This window comes from Camelus dromedarius, chromosome 2, assembly GCF_036321535.1.
Source record: "Camelus dromedarius isolate mCamDro1 chromosome 2, mCamDro1.pat, whole genome shotgun sequence".
NCBI classification, from domain to species: domain Eukaryota; kingdom Metazoa; phylum Chordata; class Mammalia; order Artiodactyla; family Camelidae; genus Camelus; species Camelus dromedarius.
Window position 1 is genome coordinate 35,254,536 of NC_087437.1, and position 22,684 is coordinate 35,277,219.

The 22,684-nt window shown below is 39.3% G+C and overlaps 1 protein-coding gene across 2 annotated transcripts in view; it reads left to right on the forward strand.

The window, feature by feature from the left end:
- OTOL1 (otolin 1) overlaps window positions 1–22,298 on the forward strand; it is a 39,164-nt gene extending 16,866 nt beyond the window's left edge. For both annotated transcript variants that reach the window (XM_031450243.2, XM_031450235.2), the window contains exons 2-5: window positions 12,931–13,281; window positions 17,322–17,411; window positions 20,365–20,436; window positions 21,091–22,298. In XM_031450243.2, the coding sequence (XP_031306103.1) occupies window positions 12,939–13,281; window positions 17,322–17,411; window positions 20,365–20,436; window positions 21,091–21,980 (1,395 nt within the window). In that variant the 5' untranslated portion in view covers window positions 12,931–12,938 and the 3' untranslated portion in view covers window positions 21,981–22,298. The remainder of the gene's footprint in view (window positions 1–12,930; window positions 13,282–17,321; window positions 17,412–20,364; window positions 20,437–21,090) is intronic.
- Window positions 22,299–22,684: the final 386 nt, after the last annotated feature.

A 22,684-nucleotide genomic window follows, 5' to 3' on the forward strand; every position in this document is an offset into this window, starting at 1 on the left:
CTCCAGGCCAGCAAGCTACAGGGGAAGCCAAATAATAATTGGAAATCCACTTTGTAACTTACCATGAGCAGTCACTAGGTGGAATTATTTGAAGTCTTAGGATCAGCACATTCTCCCTGAGGGCAGAATGAGGAAGTGCTTGGTGAGTGTGGAATCAGAAGGAGAGGATTTACATTAATCAAATATTTCATGGTTTCTGGTTAAGCTAATCGGCTGTATCAGCTCTTAATGGGGATCAGGTTACCAATGGGACTGGAATGTTGCAGTCTTCATTGGCTGAGGCTCCCTGGGCCTGTCTGGATGGGTTCTAATTCTGTTTGTGCCTCACAGGCTCCTTTTTCTATTTTCTGTTGGTTTTCTTCTATAGCTGCTGTCTCAGATATGTTAATATCTTCACTCATATCACCATTTTGCTGGGATTTAATTTGTTTTCTTTTGTAGCTCTGTTCTGATCTATTTTGCATTGCACTTATAGTCGAATGCTTGTTTTCATTCAGAGTTTCTGCACTTGGGATTCTCTTGCATTATCCTCTGATTTCCTCCTTCTCCATGGTTCCTTGGTCATTCAAATTGCAACAGCTTATATGTCAGCTTGTTAGAAAGGCCTTCCCTGAGCCCCCGATCTAAAAAGCCACTCATTCTCCATCATTTCACTTTGCTTTAGTTTGTGCATAATGCTTACTGGCTTATTAATATATGATATTTACTGTTTACATCTTTATGTTTTATTATTTTTTTATTGAAGTATGGTCAATTTACAATGTTGTATCAATTTCTGGTGTACAGCATAATATTTCAGTTATACATGTAAATACATATATTCCTTTTCATATTCCTTTTCATTAGGTTACTGCAAGATATTGACGATAGATGCCTGTGCTATATAGTAGAAACTTGTTGTTTATCTACATCTTTGTGTTTTAATTTTTGATTGTTTCTTCCATTAGGATACAAACTCCATGAAAGTAGTGACCTTGTCAATCTTTCTCCTGTTCTATTCCCAGCATCTAGAACATGGTCTGGCATTTGATAGGTTCTCATGAAAGCTTGCTTGCTTGTTTGCTGAATGAATTCTCTATCAAGAGACCAATAGTGCTTTTGTAATTTATGAGTTCTTGAGAACATCTTATTGCAGTCCCAAATAATATGACAAAGTTATCTTCTTAGAAATGAACCTGGCCAGGAATCTACAAGTCTACAATCCTCAGTGGGTGTCAGGCTCATGCAGTAAAGAGGAAGGTTGGTGGGGAGGATGGGTTTGTTCAGAAATGTCACCCAAGTGATCGTTTTCCTGCAGTGAGGACTCACTCAACAGTGGAAGCAGATGCCTCTAAACACCCAAATGCTGCCCAAATAACAGATTCCAGTGGAGATCCTCCAGAGAACTGTGGCATTTACCAAACAGGGGAGTTATATGCCACATTGGTGCCATGGCCTTAAAGTATTAGGATGAAAGATAATCCTGTGAGCCAAGGGGAATGGCAGACATGGTCAGGACAGTGAAGGGCTAAGACTTGAATATTCCCAAGATATTTGCATTTCATCAGATTTCAGAGCCTTTCTTCAGAGTCAGAAAGTCACCACTCCCCTCATCATAGGGTACTCACCTCTCATTGGGTGGGGCAAATCTCAAAAGGAATAAAACAGACCCCTGTCTAATGGTGAAGGAGACTGAATTTTCCAATGTGCCATCCAGGGAGGGATTACTGATAGGGAGATATCCATAAGGTAGGTGATGATTGCAAATATTGATTTTTTTAATCTTTCATCAGACCTTTTGCAATAAGATCCTAGGCTTAAAAAAGTTGTGTTGCTATAATTTGCCTCAAGGAAATAAGAATATAATAGACATGATACAAGTGTGCAATTGAGAGAAGGCTGTCTTTGTTGTGTGAAATCTATTTTTTGAATCGATTTTTGAAATATGAAAGGTTGTGGGATGAAGTATAGAATCATTCTTAATTTAAAAGTCACTAAGTTTGTGAATATCTGTGAGATAAGTAGAATAAATAAATTCTAACGGGAGATTAAAATAGATTGACATTACGGGGGTAGAGCTATGTGTTTTGGTTCTGCATAATATTTAACCCCTTTTCAGAGATGAAGGTCTTAACAATCAAGTTTTGTTTAGATTATAATACTGAGGTATATGTTCAGTTAAGATGAATTAGGTAGTGGTATCAAAAATGTGGTTTCTATCATAATTATCTGGTAAGGAGAAAAGATTTTGCTTTTAAAAATATGTTATGCCTGTGGTATTTTACAGAACAATTATGAATAATAATAAAAGTTTAATATGCATTTAGCTTCTTATGATAGAATTAGTGGAACATTACATTTCTAGATCTATTGGTCATTTTATTTTTACTCCCTTCTGTAAGGGATTTATAATTCATGAATAAAACTTAACCACTGGCTTAAACTTGACTTGAGGGCTTTTAGGACAGGAACTAATTTTTATATTTCTACCAGTGTTTAGGGCAAATCATTATGGCCATCTATTTGGATGCTAAATGGTATTTGAATTTTTGAAATTTCATAAAGAACTCTCATTTATTTTCTAGTTTAAAGAAGTCTAGTTTTAAAATAACATATCTGCATTATAGAAAAAAGGAAACACTATGCTTCTGTGAGAATGAAGTCAGTCACAAGTCATTAAACAGAAGAAATCTTATCTAAAGATCTTTCTAAGAAATAATTTTCCTTCTGAAATTCACATTTCATTCATTCTTCCTCAAGTCCACTGGCAGAAATTCAAAATGAAATTAATTGCTGTATTTTTTAATCTTTAAAAGACAATTATTAACTAGAGGTATACAAAATATTATTTAGACCAAAGGTAGGAAAGAAGATATTCAATTCAAACATGACATCCTTTATCCCATATCCTCTATTGTTGAATGAAAGCTAGACACTTGGCTGCTTTTTTAAATTTCTAGGATTGATGAGCTATTGAGCATGAGTCCATACTAGAAGAGAAACTTTATTTTCATTTATGTGATATCTACTGTAGAGATAGGACATTTACTATAATTTAGTCTTACTGGGTAGCTTATAAGATTTGAAATCTGAGGGCTTTGCATAATCTCCTTCCAAGTGTTTTAATTGACTTTCTGCTGTAATGAACCCCACAGACCATTACCTGGCTAATTGCTTGAGTTACAGTGCTTACACAATGCCATCCTTTGTCCTTGGTCTTCTGGGGTATTAAATAGCACAGCTATCCTCAAAGAGGAAGTGACTGCTGGTTTTCAGGGGAAGCATTAACCTCTTGGTCACTTTTTCAGGGACAGACTCCCTTCTGTTCTTCTCTGGGCTGATACCTAACCTGATGCTTATCAGAGATGCCCGTTATTCTGGGATTCTCAGCTCTCCCTCAGAGAGCTGTGGACCTCTAAAGGGGCTTCCAGAGCCACTGCCACAGGCAGAGCTTTCCATGACCTGACTCTGAAGCCCCAGAATAGGCCCCAGACCAGGTGGCAAAATGAGGATGTAATGATATTTAAGTCTCAGGTGGTATGATTAGCCAGGATTTATTGAGAAAACAGTCTTAACACTTCAGAATTAGAAAAGGGTTTATCGCTGGCTCATCTAGGCCAGACTCATTGTTTTTAATATAAGGACACCGAGCCCCCATAGTAAATTGACTTGCCCCAAGTCTCTTGAAGCTGTTGGTGACCCAGGCTCCTGACAAACTTTTATGGAGTTACCAGAATCTAGATCCATGTTGAAGTCTTGGAAACAAATGACAAATTACGGAGTCAGAGCAAAGCAGGAAAGTGCTAGGATCAGCATGTTAGCACAACCCAGAAAAATGCAATGTGGCCTGTATCTTACTTTGTTTCTTGCCTTTTTTGGTCAATGGTATGGGTCAGTGACCACAGCTTTATGAGTGGTTAGGAGTGATTAAGGGTTTTTCAAGAACTTTTTGAGGACTAGAGGCAGGGTAAGAACCCACTCCAGTTCCTATAGGCCTAGATTGATTTCTCCTGGTAACTTCTGATTAAAATGTTTCTATGGGCCTGCTGTAACCTTGATCAAAGATGCTAACCAGCTTGGCTACTAGTTTAGATTCCATGATGTCTTTGGGGATATATGCACTGTCTGTTGACATCTCCAAACTTCTGACTTTCCTAATATTTGTTTGTAAGACATTCAGAGCAATGGAATAGGTTTGGGACTATGGATTTTTAAAGAAGATTTTAACAGTGCAGAAATGAAAGACAAATGGAAGTTTGGTAATTGGAAATATTTTTATAATAAAGCCATGTCTTTAGTTGCTTTACTTCATGTTTGTGTTCCCTTTGTCTGAGCATGTAAGTAAGCTGATAAAAGGATCAACACAGATCTTTCAACCCTGAGAAGCAAGGCTCTCAGCAGAAGATAAGCTGCTAGTGATGAAAATTCCGTATCTATCATGTTATCCAAAAAACACCTTTTGCTTCAAAGATAAACTCCTTTTCCTTAAAACCCTCCAATCTGCTAGATTCTGCATCCTGAAGCTTCTCCAGAGCCTCCCCAACAGGGAACCTTTGGCTAATTTTTGGGTGGACCTGATGGAGCAGGAGTGAGTTGGCTCCTACTTCTTTCTGTGATAATTTCTACTGGGGACCATCCCACAACAGACACTCTGCTTGGTCTCCAGAAAAGTGAAGCGGTTTGCTTAAGTTTGGTTATACTTATTTTAATGGGTGTCTAAATAATTTATGTCATGGAAGTAGAAAAGTCTCATTCAAATCTTTTCTTCATGGAAAACGTTTCTCACATGGAACCCAGTTTAGCTCTACCATAGATTTTGGTTAACCTGCCGAAACTTAACAAAGATGAATTATGGGCATCAGTTAAATTTTAAATTCAGATTTTTAGCAGCAACTTTGATAGATTATGAACTGCCACCAGGACCAACGAATAAACAAATGAGTGAACAGATCAATCATATTCAGACCCCAGTGCTTTTTCTCTTTTTTTTTTAGTAAATGGACTTTATCTTTTAGAGTCGTTTCAGTTTTACAGACAATTGAGCAGAAAGTACAGAGAGTTCCCGTGTACCGCATCTCCCCCACTGGTCACACGCAGTTACCTGCTGCCTTTTACAATCAGTGGGATGTTTCAGCCTGCAAAACTGGCTTCTGGCTCCTTGTCCACCCAGTCATTCACACTGTGGCGTTTCCTACCTCCTCTCTCTCTCTCCCTAATATAAGAAAACCCCACTACAGCAGAGAGATTCGGGCTCCCTGTGAAGGGAATAAAAAAAGATTAAAAAGAGTTATAATAATCTCGTTCTTGCCTTTGCCTAATACCATCCTTAAAGGTTTCTTTGAGGCTTGGGAGATGTAGAGCCAGGGTTTATTTTCGTGCCTAAATTTAATGTACGTTTTTCCTGGTCTACTCGTCCGTGCGGGTGAGTTTGCTTTTCCATCAGCCAGTTACCTGCATGATGACTTCGCCTGCCTTAGCGTGTTGGCTCCCTGCCCTCCTGAGTACAGTTCTTTTTCTGCACCCAAAGCTGTGCCATGGGCCTCGCCTGCCACTTGGAACATTCTGCTTCCTGTCATACTCCCTGGATTGAAGACAGAGTGGGAGGAGAAGAGGAGTGACTGGGACAGTGGTGGCCTGCAGAGAGGGAGAAAAAGGTCCATGTTTGCCGATGGACTTCTTTTTGTTTTTAATGGTCTGAGACTTTGAACCCAAGCTAATCCCTCTTCTCTAACTGAAAAATGCTGAGAATATGTTTTTAATTTACTGCACACTTGTTAAGTACAAGAAGCATTTAACTTGGTAGAATGCAATGTTATACTCAAGGTGCTTCATAAAATTGTAAAGGATTCACTTATTTCAACACTCTGGGAGAAAGAGCCTCCCACTGGCTAATGGAAATGATGATGGTTTTGCTGCCTCTATCAAAGGAAGGAATGAGCAAGACTTATCAGAACTGATTACAGCCACCCTGGAATTGCCCGTAAAAAATAAGGTGGGAAATCGGACTCTGTAGTTACAGAGTTTCTCCTCCTTCCTTTTCATGGGGTTATATGTGCAAACAAACTCTAACACTGAGCAGGAGAAGGTCAGCTGGAAGCATCAGGGCAGGAGAAGACAGCTTCTTGGAAATTCTCCCTAATTCACCCTCGTGGGTGCATAGCACTGAGAGCTCAACACCAGGTACCTTAAAAAGGAAAAGAGGATTGTTTGATGAATGCAGCTCTCGAGGAAGAAGGAAGTGGTGGCAGCAACTCTCTCTGCCTGTTTTCTTTTTCCTGACATCCTTATATATTATGCTCTGTTGTGGGACCTTCTTCCTTGGGGTGGACGTGCCTGAAATGAGTATGACGTTAATGGTCCCTCTTGGCTGCTGCTTCTAACTTTCATCTCTACTTCCTTTTACTTGTTTAAATGGGAAGATCCCAGAGGGCTGCTGACATCCTGGGAACAAGCCCCGAAGTCATCCTTCTTGCCTGGGGCTCTAGTGCCTTAGAACACTGCCGTCTTTTCCTCCTGTTCCTCAACACAGGGAAGCCCCTCAGGCCAGTTCAGTTCATCTGACTCAAGCTATTATATCTGAAGTTGGGGCTGAGATCTCACTTTACTTGTAAAATCCACTCAGAGAAGCCAGAGATGAATTACTTTGGTCCCAGGGAGACAAAATTTAACAAGCACTATTTCCATGCAAGCATTTCTGTGTCTATGTGCTGCTTAGTGCAAAACTGTCTCTGAAAATTTTGTGTAGTCTGAACTAAAGTATATATATTTTAAACGAAAACCTTGTTGTATGTTTTAGACTAAAACATTGACTAATAACTAAATCTCACCCTGTATTTCTGAAGGAAAATAGTTATTAATCATATTCTTCAGGAATTTTCCACCCAGAGATTCATACTTTGCTTTCTTCTTATCCTCATTTTCTCAAAGTAATGTGTTAAAACCACAATTCTAAGAAACCTCCTCGTGTCAAAATATAAATTCTAATTTAACTAGGTTGAAGATGCACTTCTCAGAGAGAAATTAAAGTAACAGATGTTTTCCAGAATGGGTTGATCTTTTAGCTGTGAATTAATGTCAATACATTGTTGTAAGCCACCCTCATCTCTTATTGCCTGGATGACAGCAGCTCTCATTTGCTTTTACTGCCTGCTGTTTTGTCCCACCTGTAACTATCCTCCACACAACAGCCAGGGTCTCTCCCCTGCTTTAGCTTTTGAAGACTTCTTATAGCTTATTGAAGAAGCCCCCAATCCTTATGATGGTCCACAGCTCCCTACAAAGTGCGTCCTGGGTGACTGTGCCAGTCTCTCACTCCATATAGTCAGGGCCTCCTGACCTTCCTTCTCTCTCTAGTATCAAAGGCACACACACTTCCTGGAAATCTCTTCTCCTTGCTCTTCCTGAGACTGGCTCCTCTGATTCGTCAGTGCTATTTCCTGTCACATTATGTGCTACTTCCTCAGATAGGCTTTCTCTAGACACCTGTTTGAAACAATCTTTCCTTGTCACTCTATCAAATACCCCTATTTGTTTCTTCCATAGCACTTATTACAGTCTGAAATACTGATTTTTTCATGCATTATCTCGTTAAGTTTCATAGCCGTATAAGATGTATCTACTATTATTATCTCCATCTTAGAAAAAAGGAACCAAGACTCTGAGAGGTACAGTAACTTGCTCCCAATCAAACAACTAGTAAATAGAAGATCTGAATCTTGTATTCAAGACTCACTGTCTACAAAGCCAATGGCTTTTAGTACTTATACTAAATTACTTGCTAGTCAGTTACTACATTTCTTTACAATCCATAGTCCTAACCTCAGCATAAAACATACCAGTCATCTTACAAATATACATTGTTTAGTTGGTATAAATACCTAACTTATTTTGAGAAAAGAACTAACCAATCTTCAAAGAATGTCCTCCTAAGCATAGGCACTGTCTTAATGAGAGAGAAGAGTATATCATTAAAAGAAATGTAATGTCTCCTGTATTTAGAATGAAATTTTATGGTATGAACTAATTTTCATAAGTTGAAAAAATGTCTGCTGTTATAAAACCATGTCGTAGACTCTCAAGGTTAGAAGGGGCACTCAAGTTTGAAGAATCTTCAAGATCCCTTCTAAGAGCACTTCAACAAGGGGTGGCCCAGCTCCTGCTTAAGAACTTTCAATGGGTGCAACTCCCAGGACTATGGGGGCTAATTGATGAGGGGGAGGAGCACATAGGATGCCTGCTGCTGGGTAGAGGTAAGATGGTGCTGCCTGGAAGCTGCTCAGTCGTTTTTGTCTCGATGGTAGCAAATACAGTGTTAGGCTAAAGGCTGGAACTGTTGGTAATAGTTAGCTTTTGCTGCCTAATCTTTCCCAAACTCACTCCATGACTTACAAATTATAGTTTGAGTGTCTGTAGTGGATTTAAGATGGCCAAAGATTATTTGACTCTTCTTCCGTTGAGAGATGGGGTCTATGCCCTTTCCCTTGGAGTCTGGCTAGCCTCTGTGACTCCTGTAACTGGTAGAAGTCAGTAAAAGTGTTGTGGTGTCAGTTCTCAGGCACAGCCTAAATAGATTGACAGCTTCCATGTTCTTGGAGCACTCTCTTTGGGAACTGTGATTGAAGAAAACTGATGACTGAAGAAATTTGATTCTTTTGAGACTAGCATGTTAGGGAAACTATTGTCCTTGATGAGCTCAGCATTTTTCTACCTTTACTGAGCCACTGGATTTGTAGTGAAGCCTCTCCAGACCAGCTCATGCACCAGCTGAAAACTTCTGTGTGACCTTAGCTTATGCCTCAGGAAGCAGAAGAGTCACCTAAATAATCTAGGCTTAAATTCCTGACCCATGAAATTATGAGCTATGGTAAATGGTTATTTTAAGTCACTAAGTTTGAGGTGTTTTGTTACACAGCAATAGCTAATTGGAACATGTCTGTGGGATGGGTGAGGGTTGTCTGATCTAGATTTTTGGCCCCAACTGGTCTCACCTGGGCTCGCTTATGTCTCTGTGGATCAGTTGGGGACTTTCATCAAGATTGTGATAGGGTTGGGCATCTTTCTTGGGGCAGCTCTGCCACATATGTCTCACACCCTCCTTCTGTGACCAGCAAGATCGGCCATGCATGTCTTTCTGATGGAAATGTCCAAAGTATAAAAGAGGAGGTGGAAACATACAAGGGCTCTTGAGACCTAGGCTTGGAAATGGCACCCTGTCTCTTCCACCTCGTTCTACTGGCCAAAGTCACATGGCTGAACTCAAAGTCAAGGGAGAGCATAGACCTCATTTCTCTTGTGGGAAACGGTGCAAAACCCATATATCAAAGAGTGTGAGTTCAGGGAAGGGTGGAAAATTAGAGATAATAATGCAGTTTACTACATTTACTTCATTTCAAATTAGCAAACATTTATGCGATACATATTACGCTAGGCACATTGGGGATGTTATGTTAGGTACTAGGAATGAAGCAAAAGAGACCTAACTTTCTGCTCTTGAAATATTTACAAGTCCAGGCAACCTTCAAGATGAGAAAAAGGGCTTTAACTGCATTTAGTTTGATTGGAGACCTCAGCCTCCTTTTAGATCTTTACTTTTAACCCCTCTGTTAAGATTTATGCCTGTTAAACTTCAGACTTAGCATTTGACTTATGTTTGATTGTTTTAGTGACTTAAAATTTGGTCAGAAGCCTTGACTTTCTTGACTCATTGTGGAGGTTTTGTTTGACTAGGTTTTATGTTTTTACACAAACTTGAAGAAATTCCCATTAAAAAGAAATACTGTCTCTGCCCCGTTGGTCAGGTTGCCATCAACTCTTGCTCCATTGTTTTTCAAAGGGCATCATGTTTTCCTTAACTACAAATTCTTGGGGAGCCTCCTCATAGTCTTAAAGTACTGACTACCTTATCCTTTAACATCAGGAAGCAGGAAGTCACGATGCAAGGAAAACATTCATGAGGACAACTCACATCCTCAAAGAGGGACACTGAGCACCTTCCTATATTGGTTAACTCTGCTCATTCCTTTCTGTCGTCCTTTAGCCTCTTGTCAGATGGGCTATGTTCCCCTCTGAAACTTTGTTTGCCCCACACTAATATGTTCCACTGTCAGAGCCAGACTTCTCATCTCTCCTTTTCCTCCTGTCTCCTATTAAGCTCCCATGGAGGTTTTCCCCATGTCTGTGGGAAACCACGTTCTTCCACTGAAGGGCCTAATGTCAAGCTCCTTGAAGGGTCCAACTCAGTTTGTTCTGCAGCATCTCTGATTACTGGTTAATCCCCAGGCAGCACGTCACAGTGCGAGGTGCATGGGCTGACTCTGGAGTCAAATGGATTTAGGTTTTAATCCCCGCTCCACTGCTTAACTAACCCTGTGATCTCGGGCAGGCTACTTAACCTCTCTGTGCCTCAGTTATAATACATTATGTGGTTATAGTAAATCTAACCTTGCATGGTTCGGCATGGTTCATGTGTGATATTGTGATGTAATTGCAATAACGATTAGTACCTGCATGCTAGTCTACCACTAAGCTATACCCTCCCTCTGGCTGTCATGTTCTTTAATTTTATTTATTTATTTATTTATTTATTTATTTATTTATTTATTTATTTATTTATTTGAGGGAGGTAATTAGGTTTATTTATTTATTTATTTAGTGGAGGTACTGGGGATTGAACCCAGGACCTCGTGCATGCTAAGCACGTGCTCCACCGCTGACCTATATCCTTCCCCTATCATGTTCCTCCCAACAGCTCTCTCTTATTTGCCACCTCAGGAATGGTTTACCAAGGGGCTATCATAACATGTTTCCAGGGTCAGAAATACTTTGTATGCATACAAGAATAACACAGATTTGTTTTAGCAAGGAAAAAAGGATTATTTTCCCATGTGACTTCATTTGTTTAAGAGAACAAAGCAATGTCTTAGAGAATTAATACTCACCATTCTGCAACCTTGAATTATTCTCATAGCAGAGTGGTGAGAAACTTAAGTTACCGATGTTGCACTTTGACTACTTTGCACTTTGGATATTTGCCGTATTTGGATGTTTACTGCAACAAGATCCTTAGAGAGGGGGCTGGGTTTTACTTGTCTTTATATTCTATGACCCAGCATCAGACCTGGCACTTCTTAGACACTCAAATAAATATGTGTGGAACAAATGAATGTTTCATTGAATGCAGTTGTATGAACAAATGAAAGCTATATTATTTTATATTTAAACAGAGTATTTCTGTCATCTGACTGATACACAGTAACCCTGTTTGTGTGGTCAGTCTTGCAGGGGTAGAGGGAGTTGAGGTGCGAGATCTGTATTTAGGGGGATGCAACGTAATCACCTGCCCTTCACACTTTCCTCTTAGCTTTTGTTGTTTCTCATCTTTCCTACTAGATTGTCAGCTCCCTGAGGACAGAGGCCATGGGTTAGTATATATTATTAGATGTCACCACATATAATTTCTCAGTGCTTGTGACATTGTCGATATTCAGTAAATATTGACTGAATGGATGAATACGGTAGCAAAGGCAACTTGAAGCAAAGTTAGTGTTTTTGGATCTTTATATGATTTTGGAAATATAGCATCCTTTGTCCCTTCTTGTCTGCTTTGATTTATGTCTGTCTCCTTCATAGCTCTTCCACTGATCCTACCCTTGGATTTATTGTTCTTTAATCTCATCCCTATGAATGCCACATGATTTGTGGGAAAGGATTAAGGATTTAAAATTAAACAGACCTGGATTTAAGTTCTGAATTAATAACTTACTGGTTGTGTGATCTTGAGCAAGGCACGTAACCACTTGGTGCCTGTTTCATCTGTGAAGGTGAGGGATTGTGAGTCATCTACCTGGCAGAGCTGTTTAGAGAACAGATCGGATTGATGAATGTAACACAGCTACTCATAAAAGGGGCCCTATAAATAGTAAGTGTTATTACTTTCCTTATTTCCATTCTCTTTACTCTGTCACTATTTATCCTAATCATTCCTTCCTTTTCCAATCAGAAATCATGCATCTGTTAGCAGATATTATCTGTTAGCAGCCACTGGATTGCTGGGAGTTGCTGGGGAATGGAATACTATGAAGTATCAAACTTTTACTTCTTCGAGAACCTTATATCCCATCACTTTGAACATTGATAAAAGCCTTAATCGGAATAACCACTATTTGCCCCATTAAAATAATACAAAGATAAATGTGAGTTTTCAGAAAACTCAAATTGTAAAGCAAAGAATTGGAGAGTTAAATGACATGTGAAGGCCATAAAGACCTAGCATATATTTAAATTTATGATTTCTTATTCTCTCTCTCTCCCTCCATTTATTACGACAGATTCTAAAAGATTGCCCTCACAACAAGACCATAATCCTGAGTAGATTTAAGGACTATTTACCAGTTTATTTTCTTGAAATAATTGAGTTTGCTGAAATAAACTATTCAGCTCAATATTTTTCATCTCCCTCTAATACAAATGTATTTGATTCCTATAAATCTGAGTGAGGTCAGTTGAGATTTTATACATATTTCTTTCCACTGGGTATATGAGCTATTAAGTCATGTTGCATTTATTATAGATCATGTTTGCTATTTGGCAAGATAATACGAATGACTGAGAACAATATTTTAGTCCATGTAGCACTAGGAAAGCAACCACAAAGGAGAACTGAAGCAGAAAGTTCCTTACGATAAATACTTTGAGTAAATAAAATATTCTATTGTGATTCAAGCATACATTTACATATAAACTACATAAAATCATTTTATATTATGCATACTGTTCATTCTTATGGTTCATTTATGTATGAATCTATGAATCATATATAAGGATATATACTCATATGAATATGTATACAGATATATGTATTTCTTTCATCTGAGTATATATCTGCATCACTTAGTCTTTTCATCTGGTTCTCATGTAATATGTGCACATATTCCCATTGTATCTTTCTTCCAGCCTCAAACATGTGGGTGTTTTCTTGGCTTTGCGTCATTTTAATTATTTTGGCTATTGCTGGTATGGACACAATAGCAAAGACCACCCCGTATACCAGATTTACGAAGAAATCCGAGGGAAAAGAGATGCCAAAGGGCCCAAAGCCGTCCGGTGGGAAGCCTCCGGAAGAAGAACTGCCCTTCACAGAAGTGGCTGAAATGGCAGAACCAAGCCCGGAGCCCTTTGGTGCTGCCACGCTCTTCCCCCTTGAAAACCTCACTCTTGAGACGGCTGATTTCTTCCTGAATTGCTGTGATTGTTGTTCATCCGTACCAGGGCAGAAAGGAGAACATGGAGAGACCGGAAAGCCAGGTATTTGAAAATGCACAAAACCCTGTTTCTCACTGGTACATCCTTAGAGTTGAGAAGTGGTGAACTGGTGATGGAATTGCCCCAGGGGTTCTACATTGTCGTCGGAATAGGACAAGCTGTGTATAACATTGTGACACACTCACATGGGCTCTGTTGCCCAGTGTGGTAGCCATAGCTATGTGTGTGACTATTAATAAATATTAAGATTAAAGGAGATTAAAAAATTCAATTCTTCAGTCACATTAGCCACAGTTCAAGTGCCCAGTAGCCGCGCATGGCCAGTGGCTACCGTATGGGGCAGCGCAGACACAGAGCATTGATATCATTGCAGAAAGTTCTACAGGACGGTGCTGATTAGAGCAGAGACCAGGCCCAACACTGGTTGGCAGGTCTTCCAGTTCCACAGTCTTTTCATTAACGGCTAATGTAGAAAGGGTAAATGAAAATTCTGTGATCTGTTAAGGGTGGGTGCTGACTGATAGATTTTTGGGAGTGCAATTTGTAGTTAGGATAAGAAATGGGAAGTCTGTGAGGTGGAGAATCAAGGCAGGATTCAGTTTGCTTCTCATTGAAATTCTGAGGTAACACTGTATCCTTGCCTAGCAATTTTCTCCATTGAACATCATGGTTAAATATTTCAACATTTCAGATGTCTTTAATGAATACACTCTCACTTTTATTGTAATACATTCCAGTTTTCACATGTCCTGCAGCAGAGAATTCAAGGTAAAAGTGAGATCAGAATGTGAATTTCAAATCCACGCTTCCCTGAAAAAAAAAATTACACGCAAATATTTGTCTTGCTGGAAGAATTTAAAGTTATAAAATCAGGAGTTCTGCATCCTTATTAAGGTTTTTCATTCATTTCATCTCATGGCAGGAACCTTTTGGGAAATGTGATCACTGTTTATGCAGAGGTGAAACTGAAGGGTAAAAGAGTACCAAGATTTCATGGTTGCCAAAACATTTTTGGAAATCTAATGAGACTGAGACAATTATATGCACCAGGATTTCTCTTAGTATCATGTCTGGCTGGCAGGCTGCTTGGGGGTACCGGGAGGCGGTCAAGTAAACAACTGGTTGCTAAATTGTCTTCCAAGGCTGTGGGTCTGGGACATCAGGGCATTTGTTTTACACGCTGGTGGAGCTAGCTGGGCTGTTCTCAGAGCTCAGCCTCTCCTCTAATATTTTTGAAGATGTGCCAAGTTGTTAGCCTGCCTGGGGCGCTCCTATGTCTTAGTCTGACTGGTTCTGCTGTGGAGCAGAGTGTTGGAGACTTCAAAATATCAAGTCTATCATGGTCCTACCTTGAGGAAGCTTCATTCCCTCTCTAAGTCTAAGTTTCCCAAATAGTAAAACGAGAGAAGAATAAAACCAGCTTCATGGAATTGTCAAGAGAGCTGAATGAGATCACACGTATGTGGTCTCAGTGTGGTGCCTGGAAGAGGATAAATGCTTAATAAACTGTGTTTGTTTTTCCTGTTGGCTGTAGGAGGAGTCTTTTCCTACCTTGTGAGATACTCTGAAGCTGATAGGATCCTGGTTCTGTGGTTCATAGATATTTGTTCTGGCTTTACCAGTGTTTCAAAAGCACTGTTTTAAATTAAAAAGCTAACATAAGAGCAACACTAAACAAACTTGAAAATGCAAATGAACCTGCTCAAACCAAACTATTTAAATTTTTCTTTGTTATTTTTTAGTTTTTGGCCCTATGAACACACACACACATTGCATACATCACATTTGTATTATCTATTGTAATGTAGAGAATAAATCTAGACTTGAAAAGCCACAAGCCTAATTTTATCGTTTCTAAATAAAAGTGTTTTGAAGTCTGCAGACATTTCTAATAGCTCACAAAGGTGAAATTCCTTTTGAAATTTTATCTCCAGCTTCTCTCATTAGTTCAGTTATAATAATAGCTACCTACTATGAGCCAAGAACTGTTAAGCACTTTTGTTGTTTCTAATTTTAATAGACAATGTCAAAAATGTTACTACATGTCACTGGATGATTTAATTGTGTTTCGGAGAGTTTTAGGTAATTCTAGAGGTTGTACCACCTGAGAGGGTAGAACCTGGAGTCAAACTCCACTTGTGCACCTTTAAGCCGCTGCTCTTCCATGAAGTCCAGCCTGCCAGTATTTACACTGAACTAACCAAGATGTACATCTTGCCTACATGTAAGGGGCAGCCTCCCTGCCCCTGGTGTCCTCGCAGGCGGTTGCTGTGTGCTCTGTGTGCCAAGCTGGGCATTGCCCTTTATGATTTCCCTTGTAACAACATCAGGCATTTGGGGATCACGAGGAAGGTGGGACATGCGCAGTGAACTGAAACTGACCATTTTGCTTGCTTCTGCCTCCCCTCCATCCCTTCATTCTCCCTTCTTTTCATCTCTGTTCTCCTTCCTTTTCTAGACAGAGGTTTTGGCTACTTAAGCTTGCCTTCAGCCTTCATCCCCACTGCAAGTCATTTATGAAAGTTTTTCATCCAAACAAACACAGTGTTCTTTCAAAGAGGAAATTCAACAGATTGAATATGATTTTCTCCATTCCATTAGCCTTAATTATAGTAATGAAGACGAAATACTACAATTTAATTGAGTGCACCTATCTATATGGGTAACTTTCAAAGAACCTGGCCATACATTATTCTCATCAGAGGTTGTGAATCAATTCCTATGTTTGAACAGGGCTGGGGTTGCAGGAAGGATAATTATCCTAGGCTTGGGTTTCTGTCTGGCCCAGCCAAGTGGAAAGGACGTGGTCCACTGGGGTGAGCAAGGACCCCTAGTGAGGTCTGAGCCCTGCACCATTTGCCCCTCATCTGCCCCTCAGTCTCCTTTACCCTGATTGCTAGCTCCATCCACAGTGCTCTTCTTTCAGTTTCTTAAAAACACCATGGTCTTTTCTACTCTTATTTTCCCCCAAATAGTCATCTATGTATTTTTTGGACTTAGAAAATTCTAATTTGTTCATTGGGTCTTAGCTTAACACCATTTTTTCTGGGATGTTTCCTCTGATCCCATAAATTATTTATTTTTTCAAAGTTGATATTTTAGATTTTTCCTTTTTTTAAATTGAAGTATAGTTTTTTTAACACCTTTGTTGTGGTATGGTTTCTGTACAGTAAATTACACATATTTCAGATGTACACTTTGATGAATTTTGATAGAAGTATACATGAATGAAACCACTACCACAATCAAGACAGCTAACATTTCCATCACTCCCCAAGAGGTGCAATTTTTGAATTCCTAATTGAAATACAGTTGATTTACAATTTGTGTTAATTTCACGTGTATAGCTAAATGATTTAGTTATATATATATATATATATATATATATATATATATATATATATATATATATATATCCTTCTTTTCCATTATAGTTTTTTTTAAACTACAATATATCGGAACAATCAATAGGAACTCCCTCTTTTGCTTTACATCACTAATGACAGTGTGGCCAGTTATATTTACTTGTGTGGTTATTTGTTCGGTGTTTATCATTCATGGATTCTCAGCTCCCTGAGGGAGGGGCCTGCTGGAATGCTGATGGGTGATTTCTGATTCCGAGCAGGATGGTTTGGTGTACAGGAGGCCTCAGCAGTAGTTCCTGAATGAGTACGTTAGTGAAGGTGTGGAAAACCAACAGTGCTAGGGATTGTGGTTTTACTTCCAATTTGAAAGTGTGGTCCACATGAGGTTAAGAGTCAGGTAATCATTTTGTTCTTACTGTTCGACATGGCACTGCTTCTCTGAATCATTTGATCATTGCCATGAATTCAGTGACAAGTACTAATGAGCTCAATTTATCTATTCAGGTAGTTCAAAATTGCAAATCAGACAGAAATGCTGTCCTGAGCACTCTGTTATGATTTATTCTCACTCAGATTGTATCATTAAGATACTGACAGTCATTGGTCTCAATAAAATGACTGCTTTCTTTTTTTCTTTTTTTGGTGTGTGTGTGGGGGAACTAATGAATTTCAAAAGAAAATGTTTCTACCCTGATGTTTTTTGAATCTCATTTCCAGGTCTTAAGGGAAAGGCAGGTGATATGGGGGTCCCAGGGCCACCAGGAGTTATTGGACCCCAGGGTCCAAAAGGTCAGAAAGGAGAGAAAGGTAGGTAATTTTATTCATTTCATGTCAAAACTCAAAGAGATGTTCTGCATTATTTTTAAGAAGAGCACCTTGCTAAGGAAATACCAGATTCTTGCAGGTGGATCAATTTTATTTTTAAATATAAAAACTTGGTAAAGCATATTGTGGGCTATAGTTGATATAAAAATGTTAACTTTATAAATAGCCAATTGAGAAATTTAAAATTTGCCTGGTAATATATCACCACCACCCCCCACATACACATATACACAGCAGAGGCTTTCACACATCTTTTCTATTTCTCATAGGCCACCTGACTGACCCAGTAACTGGGAGCCACAGGGCATAGACTCTGAGGAAAGGTCCTTTCCTACATTCTCTTGTTTGAGTTCTTCCTTATGATGCAGATTAATATCACACCAGGTAAAACTAACAGGCAATCCTCTAGATTATTCCATTTGAGCAGATAGCTTACCTGCTAATGAGAATATGACATATCCTCTGGCCACTCTCAAATCAGGGGCAGTGTCAATGATGGGAAGAGAACTGAATTACAATGGAAGAAATTAAGCTTATTCCAGTGACCTTGGACCAGTCACTTTACCTCATCTGGAAATTGAGGGGAATAGATGAGCCATTTATTTATACTCTGTTTACTATCAAAGATTTGTAGGTTTGTGTACTTTCATAGATCTTTTCCAGCTCAGAAAGTCTATATAATTCCATAGATGTATCAGCAAAGAGTGTGTTCTGCTCTAGGAAATCCCTGGTCCTGTAAATGCTTCAAGGTACAGATTCACTGGGACATTTGAAATTCCTCAGTGAATACCACCAGCCTGCAGAAATACCATCTATTCATCAAGTTAAATGTTTTAGCCTCAGTGTCACATGTCAAAAGATCTAGTATCATCGATACATCACCCTCCGCATGGCTCAGGGACTGCCTAACTCATTTCTGATAGAACAGTCAGTGAAGTAATTACTCAAAAAAGATGCTAGGGTGAGAGAGAGCTACTTCACACTTGTCAGTTAGGCGATTTTCATTCTCGGAAACATTTAATCCTTTTGTGGCTGAATTATGTTAGCAGAAAGCCCTGTGAAATAAAGATGAGTGATGAACCTCCTCAGTGATTTATACATTTTGGAAGTTAGACTTCTGGAAGTAGAAGAAGAAAAAAAAAACAGAGAAGTATTATAAGATAAGGTTCTTAAGAATATGCTTTGATGGAGGATCAAAAAGAGAAATTCATTTAGCCAGTCTCTATAAAGTGGCAATTCTACTTTCCTTTTACTTCCAGACTTAGCTTGGACTCTTGGTTAAAAAAAAAAGACTGAAAGTTAAAAAAAAAAAAAAAAAGAGTCAAATGACTGCACTCTGGCTAATCATTACCTGAGTAAATTCACTCTAAGCAGTAAAATTCTTTAAATGACCAGTGAAAGTTGGTATATGGATATTGACAAGGACCGGGAATAGAATTGATCCTTCACTTCCATTCATACTGGGTTCTCTTCAAAGGCATACAGACGTTTTCCTGATGGCCTGTGGGTTAATTTCCAAATTTAAAATTTTATGTGGAATGATAATGGTGGAGCTAGCTACTTAGAAAACTCTGCTGAGTGGCTTACAGTGGGATTTCTTCAGCTGGTCTTATGAGATTTGGCTGACTCTTCTCATGACTTTTAATTTGACTTAGGATTTCCTTTCCCTGGCAAAAATGAAACAAAAAAAAAGTTAGTTATATTATAAATCATATGGGTGACAAATCAATGCCAACCAGTATTATATGCAGTCATGACTGACTCTGGACAAATTTCTAAACTTCTTCATACCTCAGTTTCTTCTGTGGTAAAAGTGGTGACAAGAATATCTGCTCTACTTTTCTTGATGGGAGATGCTACCAACTATGTAAATGAAAAATGTTCCAATTGATGAAAAGTGCTCTGTTAGGTGAGCCTCCCTGTTATATGAGAGGCTGTTTTAAGATCAAATAAAAATTAGTATTAAATTTAAAATGTTGATTAAATTAAAAATCATGTTAAGAGCTCAGAACATTAATGGTGCAAAGTAAATGTTCAATAAGAGGTAGCTATTGCTATTTCTGTTATTTTTGCTATTCTTACTTACAATTAAAATAAATCTAAAGTGGCTGCTCTGTAACAGGATGGGCCTTTAGGCAGGCCCAGTATCGAAGTCCATTTGGTGGCAATATGGCAAATATCTAAAAGCCCATATCTTTTTATTGTTTTCAAAGATGAATTTCCACAGTTTTATAATTTGTCCAAAGAGTATGTGAAAAAATTTCCGAACAAAATGAAAATGAGCATTTCCTGGATGCTCTATGTGTGTCAAGGACAGTATTTTTCTTTTCCTCAGTGGGTTTGTATTATGAATAGTTTGAGGAGGAGGGTATAGCTCAGTGGTAGAGTGTGTGTTTAGCATGCACGAGGTCCTGGTTCAATCCCCAGCACCTCCATTAAAAAATAAACAAATAAATCGAATTACCTCCATCCCCAAAACAAACAAAAATGAATAATTTTAGCTAACTGCAAAACACTGCTCTGTGTGTCAATTTTTATGGTGTTTGGCACTATTTCTCAAGCATTGTTGGGAATATTAAGAAAAAGACGACTTTTTAACTGTCATTCAGAATTCATAATAGAAGAACCATAAACACATACATATATAACACAAGGCAGAATGTCAAGAGTTTTGTGAGAGATCTGAAAAGCTGCAAGAATGCTAAGGGAGACACTGAATTCTCTGCACTAACCCCAAATAGCCTTTACATGGTTAGGCTATAAATAAATAAAATAAAACATTCCTAATGATGCTCAAGAAATTCTTTTTCAGTATTGTTTTACCTTTACCTATTTTGGTAAAGGAAGCACTGGAATGTAACACGGTTGTGAAATGGGTGTTAGTTATGTCGTGGCTAATACAACTGGGGAAAAGTTCATCTTGGTATCATTTTAGGACTAAAAGGAGAACGTGGGGACCAAGGAGCAAGTGGAGTTCCAGGATACCCAGGAAAACCTGGAGAACCAGGTAGGGTATAAAACATATCTATTATGTACAGTCTCGTGTGCAGGATAGCCATTAATTTTCTTCCTTTGTAGTTAAGGTTTTCAGGGAGGTAAGATGGAGATATAAATTACTAATAATTTCCTAATCATTCAGGTTACTGATCAGATGGAGTGTCACTAGCACTGGTATAGGAGTTTGGAGGTGGAAAAATATCTGAGCTCTGCGTCTCACTTTAGCTGTCCTTGGGGAAAAGATGCCCAAATCTTTCTGGGTTGCAGTTTCTGTGCCTGTAAGATTTTAGGTTTAAGTGGACAGTGTGGAGATTTAGGAGAAGGTGGGTTGGGCCAAAATGCACCGTGTGGTAGACCACAGCCGGCAACTCTAGTTCTCTTACTCTTATCATCTTCAAAGTCTAACAAGCAAAAGCACTAGATATATGAGATGGAAATATAAGCTATGGCTTCTCAGTAGCATTAACTCTTCCCTTTTAGGGAGACAGTAGCTTGATATGAAAGGCTCAGTGTAAGAGTCTTAACGGCACCGCCATTGCTGAGGCCAGAACCAGGTTTCCAGGACCGATCGGGCGCTTTTGTTTCATTTTGTGAGTTCTCTGATAACAGCGTACCACTCAGCCTCTCTGTGAGCCTTAACCATTATTTTAATTTTCCATTTCAGGTGGACTTGGTCCCAAGGGGGAGAGAGGAGGCATTGGACTGGAGGGAGTGAAAGGACAAAAAGGCTCGAAGGGGGACGCATGTGCCAATGGTACCAAAGGAGATAAAGGGGACCGAGGGGCCGTGGGTGCACCAGGCTTGAACGGAGAGCCTGGGGCCAAGGGAGAGAAGGGGGATAAGGGCTACTGTGGAGATTCTGGGGAGAGGGGAGGGAAAGGAGAAAAAGGCGAAGAGGGCAAGAAAGGGGAAAAAGGTAGCAAAGGAGATACTGGAACGGAGGGCAAAAGCGGCCCGCATGGCCCCCCTGGGGCCCGAGGTGATCCCGGGGTTAAAGGAGAAAAGGGAGAGTTAGGTCCGCAGGGTCTTGTGGGACTTACGGGGCCAAAGGGCGAGCTTGGGAGCAAAGGGGCCCGAGGGTCGATTGGGAAGAAGGGCTCTCGGGGCCTCAAGGGCTCCAAGGGGGAGGTGGCCAGAGTCCCACGGTCGGCTTTCAGCGCCACTTTATCCAAGCCTTTCCCTCCTCCCAACGCCCCTATCAGGTTTGACAAGGTTCTCTATAACGAGCAAGGGAATTATAGTCCCGTCACCGGGAAATTTAACTGCAGTATTCCTGGGGCATATGTGTTTTCCTATCACGTCACGGTGAGGGGTCGCCCGGCTCGAATCAGCCTGGTGGCCTGGAATACGAAGCAGTTCAGGTCCAGAGAAACACTCTACGGTCATGAAATAGACCAGGCCTCTCTCCTCATCATCCTGAAATTAAGAGCAGGGGACCAAGTCTGGCTGGAAGTTTCCAAAGATTGGAATGGGGTGTATGTCAGTGCTGAGGATGATAGCATTTTTACCGGATTCCTTTTGTACCCAGAGGAAAATCCTGGAATATCACCGTAAACGTGTGTCTTCAGCACTGTAATTTGGGTTTAGTGGAGTAAGCCAGGTGACAGCGTAGTGCTATTGAAAAAAAATAATTTTCACTATTTTTTTTTCATAATAAGAATAGAACAGAAAAAAATAAGGAAAACTGTATCACCTAGAGTCAATAATTCCTATTTTGAGACATCGTCTTTAAAAGTGTTTATATGTATTTGAGAACACGTCTATTAATTTCATAGGTCTTTTTCATTTAGCATTTAATAGCATTTCTCTTGCCCTTTAAATAATAACATTTGTATGCAAAAATATGAATGAGATTCGTAATAAATAAATATATTCCTACTAAATGGTTTCTATATCTCATAAAAATGTGTGTAAATCTTTTCTGTGTGACTGTGAGGCCAAGAGCTGGCATATAATGGGCAGGCATTTCTCAGAAGTTCTATTTTTTATTAAAGTGTAGTTGATTTACAGTGTTAGTTTTAGGTGTACAGCAAAGTGATTCAGTTACATATATATATATATATATATATATAAAACACACATATATATACGCACGTGTCTTCAGATTCTTTTCCATTACAGCTTATTACAAGAAATTGAATATAGTTCCCTGTGCTATACAGTAAGTCCTTGTTGTTTATCTATTTTATATACAGTAGTGTGTATCTGTTAAGCCCAACTCCTCCCTGTTGGGAGGGTAACCTTCCAACAAAATGGAA